General features: G+C 38.6%; 1 protein-coding gene across 1 annotated transcript; it reads left to right on the forward strand.

Annotated features, from left to right (window-relative positions):
* LOC8155720 (beta-adaptin-like protein C) lies at positions 6,022-13,391 on the forward strand. The gene is made up of 15 exons (XM_021465597.1): positions 6,022-6,322; positions 8,081-8,278; positions 8,393-8,506; positions 8,600-8,850; positions 8,997-9,132; positions 9,777-9,956; positions 10,028-10,120; positions 10,418-10,629; positions 10,760-10,823; positions 10,916-11,095; positions 11,415-11,507; positions 11,587-11,981; positions 12,096-12,285; positions 12,372-12,575; positions 12,755-13,391. The coding sequence occupies exons 1-15, from the start codon at positions 6,236-6,238 to the stop codon at positions 13,049-13,051; spliced, it is 2,694 nt and encodes an 897-aa protein (XP_021321272.1). The 5' UTR covers positions 6,022-6,235; the 3' UTR covers positions 13,052-13,391.

Below are 13,740 nucleotides of genomic sequence, written 5' to 3' on the forward strand. Positions count from 1 at the left end.
CAATTAGTTTTAATTTTTATCTATATTTAATACTTTATACATACGTCTAAAGATTCGATGTGACGGGGAATCTGAAAAATTTTGCAAAATTTTTCAGGAACTAAACAAGGCCCAGCTAAGAGCAACCACAATGTATATGAACCAACTAGTCTATATATATGGGACCTATGTATCTAGTTGGCACAATAGTCATTTTAGTCCTTCAACTATTACTCGAGGCTCAATTTCATCCCTAAATTTTTAAAACGGTCATTTTAGTCCTCAAACTTTAGTTTTAGGCTCAGTTTTAGCCTACAACTATGAAGATCATTGTTTCAGTCCCTAAATTTTGTATTTTGGGCTCAATTTTATCCTAAACTATCAAAGTGCATTTAACTTTTTATTTTCAACTCAATTTTATTTATTCAAAAATAAAACATTATATTTTAAGTATAATTTCATCCATAAACATCCTTTTCTTCTCTGTTCACAACTTTGACATACAAGGCCACTGCACTTGTGAGATGTGGCCATGTGGGTGGGAAATCGGCATGTGGGTGCCTCCCACAAACATCCTCACATGTTGCAGACCAGTCACCCAGACCCTGCTGCTCTCTGTGGCCACCTGTTTTTCAGAGGCTAGAGACTTTTGGGGTCCCTGCCAAAGATTCTAGCACGTACCGGTCAACAGTGCAGTGAACTGAGGCCTTGTTTAGTTCGCAAAAATTTTCAAGATTTCCCGTCACATCGAATCTTTGGTCGCATACATAGAGCTTTAAATATAGACAAAAATAAAAACTAATTGCACATGAATCTTTTAAGCCTAGTTACTCCATGATTGAACAATGTTTGTCAAATAAAAACGAAAGTGCTACAGTAGCCAAAAATCTAAATTTTTGCCAACTAAACAAGGCCTGAAGAAGCGTGGAGTTGATCCGAAGTGAGGATGGGTCTGCCTCCAAGACCCAATGCCAAACTCTACTTGGGCCTTGTTTAGTTCCAAAAAAAACAAAAAAATTTCAAGATTCTCTATCATATCCAATCTTGCAACACATGCATGAAGCACTAAAATATAAATAAAAATAAAAAAATAATTGTACAATTTGCCTGTAAATCGCGAGATGAATCTTTAAGTCTAGTTACTTTATGATTGAACAATATTTGTCAAATAAAAACGAAATTACTACAGTAACGAAATAAAAAAAATCGCAACTAAATAAGGATAAGGCCTTGACGGAAATTCTTGTAAACTCCCTCTCGAGATCTTAAGCTCACCCCCATCTGGCCATTTGTTATTGCTGTACGAGTACGGCAGTGTCTCGGGACAACGAGAAGAATGATGCTAGCAAGTGGAAGAAACCCAAGTGGTGCTTTACTATGACTCATAATCCAAACAGACCGGCTTGTGAAGCAGATTTTAACAATCTCTAGAGTCTGACAATCCCACAATCCTTCTCTTGTTTAGATTCAAAAATTTTTGGGTTTTTGACACTGTGGTATTTTCGTTTTTATTTGACAAACATTGTCCAATCATAGAGTAACTAGGCTTAAAAAATTCGTCTCGTGATTTACAGGCACACTGTGCAATTAGTTTTTGTTTTCATCTATATATATTACTTCATGTATGTGTCGTAAAATTTGATGTGACGAAAAATTTTTAAAAGTTTTTGGTTTTTGGTGGGAACTAAACAAGGCCTCAATTTATCCACAGCCTCTTCATGAACACTCTCTGAAAGTCTGAGGCAGTAACATGCTCAGCTTTCCATCGATGAGGCATCGTACTTGTGTGTCAGGTGAGAATGGCATCTGTGATAATGGGAATGGCACTCTATACAGTCAGCGAACAGCATCCTGTTGTCATACCTCAAATACAAACAAGAGTTATATATTTTCATTTTAATTTCAGATTCAAGATAAATCCACACGCACCTCAGAAATGGGCTTTCAAGGAAATTAGAAACAACCCATATGCCAAAGAATGCTTTTGTGCCTTCATAGAGTTTCAGAACACACCAACTTCTCGTATGCAAGGCCTTGTTTAGTTCATCCCAAAAACTAAAAAATTTTCAAGATTCTCCGTCACATCAAATCTTAGAGCACATGCATGAATCATTAGATATAGATAAAAAAAATTAATTACATAGTTTACCTATAAATCACAAGATGAATCTTTTGAGCCTAGTTAGTCCATGATTGGATAATATTTGTCAAATAAAAACGAAAATACTACAATGCCGAAATCCGAATTTTTCTGGGAACTAAACAAGGCCCAAATGAATGCAAAGAGACGATCTCAACTCGGGGATGGCAGCGGGTAGAGTAAGGCCTTGTTTAGTCCGTGAAGAGAAAATTTTCGCGACACTGTAGCACTTTCGTTTGTTTGTGGTAACTATTGTCCAACTATGGATTAACTAGGCTCAAAGATTCATCTTGTCAATTTCGACCAAACTGTGCAATTAGTTTTTATTTTCGTCTACATCTAATACTCCATACATGCGTCTAAAGATTTGATGTGACGGGAAATCTTGAAAAAATTTGGATTTTTGGTGGAAGTAAACAAAACTAATCCTTACTTTTATATGGATTAACTGCTAACTGTTAGCCAGAGCGAAGGGATCTAAACAGAGCCTTAGAGCACTACTGCCATAGTTTCTATAGACATTAATTGCAGTGCCACCTAAGCATTTTGCTGATGTGGCAAGATAGTTATTGAAGAGAGAGAGTAAAAATCATAGAAACTGGGTCTAAGTTAGGGCACTCACAATGCAAGACTCTATCACAGAGTCCAAGACAATTAATTACATATTATTTATGGTATTTTTGCTGATGTGGCAGCATATTTATTGAAGAAACTATACACGTTTTCCAATGGTAGAAACTATACACGTTTTCTATAACAACCACGTCAGCGAGAAATCATCTATAGAAACCACCTCATCCATTGGAAGTGTCTATGTGTAATAAATGTTGCTTTTTTCTTTCTTTCCCAACTTATCTTCTTCCTCTTGAGTCTTGACTAGCGTCTCTTCTTCCTCCTCACATAGCACCATATCCAGAGCACGTAAAAGTATCTCAGAAAGTTGCACATCCAAAGCAGGTGAGAGAGAGGGTAGGAGGCCACCGGAGGCTAGCAAGGGAAGGGCCCAGACCAGCAGCCGTGGCAAGCTTGTTTGCCCCGTCCATGCTTCCATGCGGACGAGGAGAGCGTGATCTGCACGGCTTGAGCCGACACCGGCGGACCACTGCGCAAGCAGCCTTGGCAGCCAGTCAGCCACGAGCGCGCAACGCCGGTGAGAGCTCACGGTAGCCGACGAGCGTCGGTAGCGGCGGCGGGCCAGCGAGCACGCGTACCAACGGCGCAATAGAGCGCACGCGACGGCCTGCGAACGTGTATCCAGCAGAGCGAGCGAGCGCATGCATGCGGCAGCCGGCGAGCATGTGCAGCTGCGACGTGGGCGAGCGCACCGATAGTTGATAGAAACGACCCGTTTCCTCTCAACGGGAAAATCGCCGTTTCTTCATGCCTCGGTATGAGAGAAGACGTCGTTTCCTGAGTAAGAAACGGTTTCCTCTGTTTTCTATCTCTTTCCTCGTTAATTTGGCTGCCATGTCAGCGTTTTGCTTAGTTAGCATCTCATTTAATATAGATAGAAACTATAATTAATTCTCTATTGGGACTGCCCTAAGTAAATGTAATATTGTAATAAATAAATAAATAAATAAATAATGCTGCTTGCTTGTGTGCACGAGGAAATAATGCTGCTTGTGTCTGCTGCCCGGTGTGCACGAAGACGACGTGGGCCGGCCCAACAAACGGACAATCGGGAATCGTCGAATGGGTCCAGTATTGGGCGAAAAAGCAAAGGATATAATTTTCATTGTATAAATACAGAAAATATATAAGTGACGTTATGTACATCCATTTGACTATTATGTATTTCGTTATAAAAAGTAATCCTATTTGAAAACACGACTACAGTCTACTTCCAGGAGGCTACATTCTAAGGTAAGTCTAATCATATCATTTCTTTTCATATATCTAAACTCAATAGTTTGAATTATGGCAACCCAAAACGTCAGTTATCCATGACTATAGGGGGGTATCATTCATAACTAGAAAACCAATACACCATGGAAACAGTTTTGAAAGCAGATATAAATATATAATTTCTGAACACTGAACATACAACATTATCTTTTTCTAAAAAAACATAAAACATTATAAAATCTGCAAAGATTGACCTTTATAAGAAAAATATTTATTTATTTTTAATAGTGTTTTTTAATCACAATCAAGCACTCATATACATGGACACATGCTCATTTGTATAAATACATGTACGTACCTTTCCTATAAATACTTCTAAAAGATTGAGTCGACATATCTCGAGATTGAAAAAACCACAGTAACTCGTGGTTCTCAAAGGCATCACGCCTAGCACACTACCATTGGAAAATAGCTTCATTAAAATTTTAAAAAGATAAAATAAAAATGCGAGCTAAGGAACCTAGCAAGCTTAGCTATGCTCGGTTTGTAAATGCGAGCTAAGGAACCTAACTAGTTGATAGGTTTTTGATATAATCATAACAAGCTCAAATATTCTTAATTTACTTAGTCCCATGGATGCTCTTGAAGTTAAATTTAATTACAGCTAGGTAAACAACCTGGCTCGAGCTCAATTGGGACAACTTAGCGAGACTACCAGTTATAAACACTATAAGGACATCCCCAACAGGCTTAAGGGACGTTTTGGTTGGAGTTGTTAAAGTTTAACGAATATTGTAGTATTTTCGTTTATTTAATAATTAGTGTCCAATCATGGACTAATTAGGCTTAAAAGATTCGTCTCACAAATTACTCTCTAGCTGTTTTTTTAGCTTCGTAAATAGTATATATTTAATACTCTACGTATATGTCCAAACATTCGATGTGACGGACGGTAAACGTCTCGCCACCAACCACAGCCTTGAAATCTCTAAGGCCTTGTTTACTTCCACCTAAAATCAAAAATTTTTCAAGATTCTCTGTCACATCGAATCTTTAGACGCATGCATGAAGTTTTAAATATAAACGAAAATAAAAACTAATTGCACAGTTTAGTCGAAATTTACGAGACGAATCTTTTGAGCCTAGTTAGTCCATGATTGAACAATAATTACCACAAACAAATGAAAGTGCTACAGTGTCGCGAAAAGATTTTAGGAAGGAACTAAACAAGGCCTAACTCGGAAGCGTAGGTAGCCAATCAGTAGAAGTTTGTTTGGATACCAAAACCTAGGCCTTGTTTAGTTCCCCAAAAATTTTGTAAAATTTTTTAAATTCCTCGTCACATCGAATCTTTAGACGTATGCATGGAGTATTAAATATAGATGAAAATAAAAACTAATTGCACAGTTTGGTCGGAATTGACGAGACGAATCTTTTGATCTAGTTAGTCCATAATTGGACAATATTTGTCAATACAAACGAAAATGCTACTATTCCTATTTTGCAAAATTTTGAAGTAAACAAGGCCCTAATAGTCCTCGACCAAAGTATAACACAACAAATTGCACTAAACATTTTAATATATTTTCATTCAAAATAGCTACCCATTTCAAATTTCAATACACGATTGCCTTGGTTTGATCGCATTTCTTTTACTTACAACACATTGTCCAAAATAAACAAATCATGGTAAAAAGCTGAAAATAAAAGAAATCATGAAAAAACGATGTTAGTTCAAACAAGGAACTGAAAAACCACGTTTGTATCTAATTATATTTTTATGAATATTTTGAACAAAAATACCATATTTGCATGCTGACTAATTATTCTTCTAAATTTTTTATTTTTTAAGCTCTAATACATTTTTCATATATAGAAATGTAGGGTCCTGTTTCATGTAAATTTCTTTTGAAAGTCATATGTGATTTCATGAAAAATTCTTTTTGAAAGTCATTGTAGCTATTATATCACGTGAAAGTTAAAAAGTCAGGGGAGAAAAGAAGTCTTGAAAATGATTTAGCGGCACGGCAGCAGCCGATCAGATCTCCACCGTCCTTCGTCGTCGACGACCCTTCTCTCGATCTCTCAAATCGACAAAATCCCCGAACTCCTTTCCAGCCTTTCCTCTCCCCAACCACCGCCACCGCGCGCGAGATCACGAGCCTCCACGCCGTGACCACCACCGGCGCCGCTGCGGCGTCCGGAGCAGGCGGCGAGCGAGCGTCGTGCACGGGGATACGGTAGGCTCGGCTCGCCGGGGCGGACGAGATGAGCGGGCACGACTCCAAGTACTTCTCCACCACCAAGAAGGGGGAGATCCCCGAGCTCAAGGAGGAGCTCAACTCCCAGTACAAGGTCCTCCGCCCTCACTTGCTTTACCTTGTTCTCCTCCTGTGCCCTGCCGCGCCCGCCGATTGGTTGCTGCGCGTGGATCCAGATCCGGGCTCGACGTTGTTGGGGGCTCCAGGCGCGTCTACTCCTAGATCTGCGGGTCTCGGTTGCTTTTCTCGTGGGGTTTGGTCGTGTTGTGGGATGGATTTTGCGCCTGAAGTGCACATTTCGGTGTTATGTTGGTTACGAATGTTCTGGAATCTGCAGAATTCAGTGCTGGATCGGGGTGTTTAAGCTGCGTTAGACCTGTTCGGACTGAAACGGGTCTCAGCATACGAATGGATTGGACTCTGGTCCTTCTGAAACTTGACTCTGAGGACCAGTAGGGATAGCTTTGAATCATCTAATTCTTTCATCCTATGCTAAAATGAATTAACAGGGGGGTTAAGCTGTTGACTATTGATCAATTCCTTTCAATTAGTGTAGAAGTTGCGAAATGCATGCTTAGTGAATTCAGTGCAGTTCATTACCTCTGCCATGTTCAGATATATTATTTTTATCCCCACATATACATGATCAGCAGACACATTTATATAGTAATATGTTCTAATTGCTTCCAATATATTCTCATGTTGTAAACTGTGAATGCTGTAGAACTGAACCTTTTGGCTCAGTGTTTTTTTAGTTATTATCTATATGTTAGTGTGCTTAGTTGTGGTCTATGTTACACGGATACTCCAAGAGGGGTGACGTATCCGTATCCGATACTCGTCGGATACGCGGATACGGATACTCGGATACACTATTTTAGTGCATTTTTTTTTTGAGAAAGTGTGTATCCGCGTATCCGATACGTATTGTATCCGATGCTCGTACCTGTACTCGTGTAACGTAGGTTGTGGTCATGTGAAACATTGACACAGTAAGGTGGTGTAGTTTTATCTGACCACTTTTTCATGTTGAAGAATGTACATGCTTCACCTTTTTTCTTTGTTTTTTAACTTTATTGAACTAGGAGCATACCCCACGCGTTGCTGCGGGAATTGCGGATTAGTGGATTGTGTAGTATGATGATGTGGACTATACTTATTTGTCTTGCTGACGTGGACATTACAGTTGTCATGTGTGCTATTGGATTTTAATTGTATATGTGGTAGTGCATTGCATGTTGAGATAAATAGTTATTGGTTTTACTTAGTGGATTTTAATGGAATATGGTAGTGCATTGCTTAGGTGGATAGCTTGCATGCTTAGAGAAATAGTTAGTGGGGTTTAGGATTATAAGAGTTATAGATTATAGATAGATTATAGATTATAGATAGATTTAAGATCCCCTTTATATGCTGTGGTGATGGCAAAAAGTTATGTCCCTGACTCCCTGTTTATGTACTTGTCATTTTTGTCTACATATCTTAGTGTTTCACATATGCTATAAATGATGTATATATCTAAAAGAAACATTGAAAACACAAGCAAGAGAGAGGCCACACAACACACTGTCTCTGTCATAAGATTAGTTGGTTTATGATAAATCATAAAATTCATGTTTCCAATTTATGTACACTTAGGCTGTATTGTTGTGATTGAAATTTAGGTGGGAGAAGTGTACTATGTAATGTGGTAGTTGGACCATGTACACTTTTGGTCAAATTAAGTATGTAATTGTGGCGATGTTAAAATTATAGTTGCTTCTGCAAAAGGAAAGCAATTTAGAACTATTACTTACATTTCTGCATTTCCAGTTTTCCTGATATCTGGCCTTTTCCGAAATGTGGCTTGCAGGACAAGAGAAAAGATGCTGTCAAGAAAGTGATTGCTGCTATGACTGTAGGAAAAGATGTCTCATCATTGTTCACTGATGTTGTGAACTGCATGCAGACTGAGAACTTGGAGCTCAAGAAACTAGTATATTTGTATCTCATCAACTATGCTAAAAGTCAACCTGATCTTGCCATTCTTGCTGTGAACACATTTGTTAAGGTAAGAAAGTCTAGCCATACTTGCAATTAACATTTGTGCAGGAAAAGAAGATTACTGTATGCAAAATATAGGACCTATAGATATCATATAATCAGAGACATGACACTTGTGCAGGATTCGCAAGACCCAAACCCATTGATTCGTGCTTTGGCTGTTAGGACAATGGGTTGTATCCGTGTGGACAAAATCACAGAATATCTCTGTGATCCACTTCAAAGATGCCTCAAGGTCTTTCTTCGTTCTTCTAGAACATTGTTGAATCAAGCTGATCCCTCTTCCATCTAATGATCCAATGACATTATATGTAAATTGTTCCCTCAGGATGACGATCCGTATGTACGGAAGACTGCAGCTATTTGCGTTGCTAAACTTTATGATATAAATGCTGAGCTAGTAGAGGATAGAGGATTTCTGGAGGCCCTGAAGGACTTGATATCTGACAATAATCCTATGGTTGTTGCAAATGCTGTTGCTGCACTGGCAGAGATTCAAGATAGTAGTGTTCGGCCAATCTTTGAAATCACCAGCCATACACTGTCAAAGCTTCTGACAGCTCTGAATGAGTGCACAGAGTACGCCACACTCCTTGGCTATATATATATATATATATATATATATATATATATATATATATATATATATATATATATATATATATATATGAATATCTTGGTAATTTACCTAAATCAAACCCTTTGACATTTTATTAATTATGCAGGTGGGGTCAAGTCTTCATTTTGGATTCTTTGTCAAGATACAAAGCAGCAGATGCCAGGGAAGCTGAAAACATAGTGGAACGAGTTACACCCCGTCTCCAACATGCAAATTGTGCGGTTGTTCTTTCTGCTGTCAAGGTACATTATTGTCTGATTCGCATCTACCGGAATATCATATAGTTTAGGCTCTGTGCAGTTTTGTTTATGTGCTTGTTCAGTAACTGCAACTTACTATGACTACTGGACTAGCGAGGTCTATATTGATGAACTTCTCAGTCCTCATGAGTCATCACTGCATTGTAGCGTGGACTGTAGGCTTGTTTCTTGGTTTGATATTATTTCATATCATGATGAACTATTTGAACCAATGGACCCTTGCCATGGATTTATTTTTTGTTTCTTGACCTTTCAAGTGAATAGGACTACTGGTAAAGTGTCATTATACTATTTTTTTTTTCTATAAGAACTGTCATTAGACAAGTTGATGTCATGTACTCCCATTCCAAATTTGAAGATGTTTTGACTTTTCTAGATACATTGCTTTTACTATGTATATGTCTAGATACGTAGTAAAAGAAAGCAATGTATCTAGAAAAGCCAAAATGTCTTATAATTTGGAACGGAGAGAGTAGCTACTAACAAAGCACCATTTTCTTCTTTTTTCTTCAATTTTTTGAAATGCTTTTGTTGACTCTTTCTTTTTGAAATCTTAGCCTATTTGTTATTCTGTTCTGTATCAAATGGGAGATTTTATTAATATTTTCTTTTCTGTGTGATTTTAGATAATCCTTCTACAAATGGAGCTCATTACGAGCACGGATGTAGTCAGGAATCTCTGTAAGAAAATGGCTCCCCCTCTTGTGACTCTCTTGTCAGCAGAACCTGAAATTCAGTATGTAGCCTTGAGGAACATTAATCTGATCGTTCAAAAGAGGCCTACAATACTCGCTCATGAGATTAAGGTGACATTTTTTAGCTCTTATTCATCAATCATATCAGTGTTCCACTAACTGACTAGTGCATTTGTCTATAGGTTTTCTTTTGCAAGTACAATGACCCTATATATGTTAAGATGGAAAAACTGGAGATTATGATAAAGCTGGCCTCAGATCGAAATATAGATCAGGTACAGAATCAAATATTTTTGTTGTATGCTACTGTTGTAGCTCATGTTTGATTGAAGTCAAAGATCATTTTCAGCTACAGTTTTAGTTTATTATTTTTATTTGTGACCTCATACAATAGAGAAGTACAGAAATTGACAAGTGAGCATTCCAGGGACAGTGTTTCAATACATAGACTTTGAAATTCAATTGCTAAATCTGTCGAACATGTTTATATTATGAGATACTTAAGAGTTCTGTTGGTACCGCCGGTACCAGGTGACTTCTCTCTGTTCCAGTGTTGACAGAGCTTCTTGTAGGTCCTCTTGGAATTCAAGGAGTATGCCACAGAGGTTGATGTTGACTTTGTGCGGAAAGCTGTTCGTGCGATTGGGAGATGTGCCATTAAATTGGAGAGAGCTGCTGAAAGGTGCATCAGCGTTTTGCTTGAGCTGATTAAGATAAAAGTTAATTATGTTGTTCAGGAAGCTATAATTGTTATCAAAGACATCTTCAGACGCTACCCAAACACGTGAGTTGCTTCTGCATTAATTAGTTGTTTATTTTGGAACTATCAAACTATAAGAACTCCCTTTCTGTTCTGCACAAGAAATGGTGTGTGTGTATATAATAACTGTTTTGTTCTTACTGAATTTTTACAGGTATGAGTCTATCATCGCTACACTTTGTGAAAGTCTGGACACTTTAGATGAACCAGAGGCTAAGGTCTTAGTCAATGCACACATCTTAGTAATTTATTGTATTTTGTTAGGATACTTATTTTATTTTTGTCCACTTACGTGTCTTAATTTCTCTAGGCATCCATGATTTGGATAATTGGAGAATATGCTGAAAGAATTGATAATGCTGATGAACTTCTTGAGAGCTTCTTGGAAACGTTCCCTGAAGAACCAGCATTAGTTCAACTGCAGCTGCTAACCGCTACTGTTAAATTGTTCCTTAAGAAGCCAACTGAGGGGCCGCAACAGATGATACAGGTTGCTATTCAGATGCTTGTTTACTTATCTTTGCAATGTTGTTTAGACTTTAGAGATCATTGAGTGCATGGCAGCTTTCCACTTGGTTCAAAACTTCAAGGTGTCTGAATATTTACTTATTTGGTATCATGGGCTCTCAGCTTTGCATGGATGACATGTTGATGTCTTGAGAGCACTGTTAATAATGGTGATTGTTGTTGCAAGTAGTTGCTTCCTCCTATAATTCCTTGCTTCTAAATGTTGGTTCATCCTCAATATTATGATCAGCAATCTTGTTCAATGCCAGTTCACTGCTAATTTGCTTAACTATTGCCTGTAGGCTGTTCTCAATAATGCAACAGTTGAAACAGATAATCCTGATTTGAGGGACAGAGCTTACATATACTGGCGACTTCTGTCCACTGATCCTGAGGTATTGCATGTCTGAACTTTTCAACTGATGATTTGTCAAATATCCACCCAACTAGTGAGCTATGTTTGGCTTTCCGCAGGCTGCAAAAGATGTTGTTTTGGCGGAGAAACCTGTGATCAGTGATGACTCCAACCAGCTTGACTCATCACTTCTTGATGAGCTACTAGCAAACATTTCTACCCTTTCATCAGTTTATCATAAGCCCCCAGAATCATTTGTCAGCCGTGTTAAGGCAGCTCCTAGGGCTGATGACGAGGAGTTTGCTGATACAGCTGAAACAGGGTATTCAGAGTCCCCATCCCAGGGAGTTGATGGTGCATCACCTTCGTCTAGTGCTGGTACTTCTTCTAATGTACCCGTGAAACAGCCGGCAGCTGGATCCCCACCTCCAGCTGCAATGCCAGACCTTTTAGGTGATCTGATGGGTATGGACAATGCTATTGTCCCTGTTGATGAACCTGCAGCTCCTTCCGGGTAAGCAAAGTTTTAATGTTTTCTTTTTCCTGATTTCTACCCTGGCACTTATCAATTTCGTGTATTGTGTACAAGTAATTGACCATATTGATATCTCATTCTTTACTTTCACAGCCCTCCTCTACCTGTCTTACTGCCGTCGACTACAGGCCAAGGGCTGCAGATTAGTGCACAACTAACGCGGCGTGATGGCCAGATATACTATGATATATCTTTCGAGAATGGCACCCAGGGTGTCCTAGATGGATTTATGATTCAGTTTAACAAGAACACGTTTGGTCTTGCTGCTGGTGAAGCACTTCAGGTTCCACAGTGATTATATTCAATAAGTTACACCAACTTTTTCGTTCAAAATTCATGGACTGAGCTTGATGTTTTTCTGTGATTAAGGTTACTCCACTGCAACCAGGCCAATCAACAAGGACACTTCTACAGATGACCCCGTTCCAGAATATCAGCCCTGGTGCACCAAACTCGCTGTTACAGGTCGCTGTGAAAAATAATCAGCAGCCAGTGTGGTACTTCAATGACAAAATTCCACTGCATGTTTTCTTTGGTGAAGATGGAAAAATGGAGCGAGCTGGTTTTCTTGAGGTAAAAAGTGCAATCATGTTTGGTGTTTTCCCTGTTTCTTTTTCTTGTTTGGGCAGTGAAGGCGAGTGATTGTGCATTGCTTACAGTACTAGTTGATTTGAGTCACTCAACAGTTGATTCAAGTCACCCATGTTTGGTTTTTTTCATATGAAGTTTGAAGTGATTTTATCTGACTGCAGGCCTGGAAATCTTTACCTGATGACAATGAATTTACAAAAGAATTCCCAGGCTCTATCATCAGCAGCATAGATGCTACTGTTGAGCGCCTTGCAGCATCAAATGTGTTCTTTATAGCCAAGCGGAAAAATGCAAACATGGATGTTCTGTATCTGTCTGCGAAGATGCCCCGTGGAATCCCTTTCCTTATAGAAGTTACAGCTTCGGTTGGTGTTCCTGGTGTGAAATGTGCAGTCAAAACTCCAAATAGGGAGATGGTTCCTCTCTTCTTTGAAGCTATGGAGGCTCTTACCAAGTGAGGACAAAGTTAATGGATCGGTGGTTCTACAAAAATTCATCAGTCGATGAGCTGCTATAGGTGTTTGGACGCGGCATCTTTTTTCACGGAAGCTGGTGTGGATTGTAGTGTTTTTGTATTAGATTACAGTATTTAAACTGCTAGTATCCTGGTTCCAAAGTTTTTCGCCAGAAATACTGGAGATGTTCTTGTCTCGCATAATTTGTACATCTTACCTTGTTGGACCTGGAAATTTTCATCTTGTTATGCATAGCGTATGAAATATGACTAGTTTTCTACATGGCTAATGTAACAGATACAATATCGTTTCGCTTCACCCGAGAACTTACTGCTGCCTTTTAGTCTACTAAGTCGTGTCCAATGTATTTCTTGCTGACTACTACCCGTGACTGAGTACTGCCGGCCTGCCGCCTTTAAATTTTTAGTATTTGTGGGGAAAGAGCCAATGTGTTTTTCCGTGAATGTAACAAACACAACTATTTTACATGTGTAACTAAGACCTTGTTTAGATCCAAAATCTTCTTAAGATTTTGCTTCCGTAGTACTTTTTTTTGTATTTGATAATTATTGTCCAAAACTATCGATTAATTAGACTTTTTTGTTTTTATCAATATTTAATGTTTTATGCATATGTTTAAAAATTTGATGTGACAGAGAATCTTGTAAATTTTTAAAGACATCTAAACAAGG

This window comes from Sorghum bicolor, chromosome 1, assembly GCF_000003195.3.
Source record: "Sorghum bicolor cultivar BTx623 chromosome 1, Sorghum_bicolor_NCBIv3, whole genome shotgun sequence".
Classification (NCBI taxonomy): Eukaryota; Viridiplantae; Streptophyta; class Magnoliopsida; order Poales; family Poaceae; genus Sorghum; species Sorghum bicolor.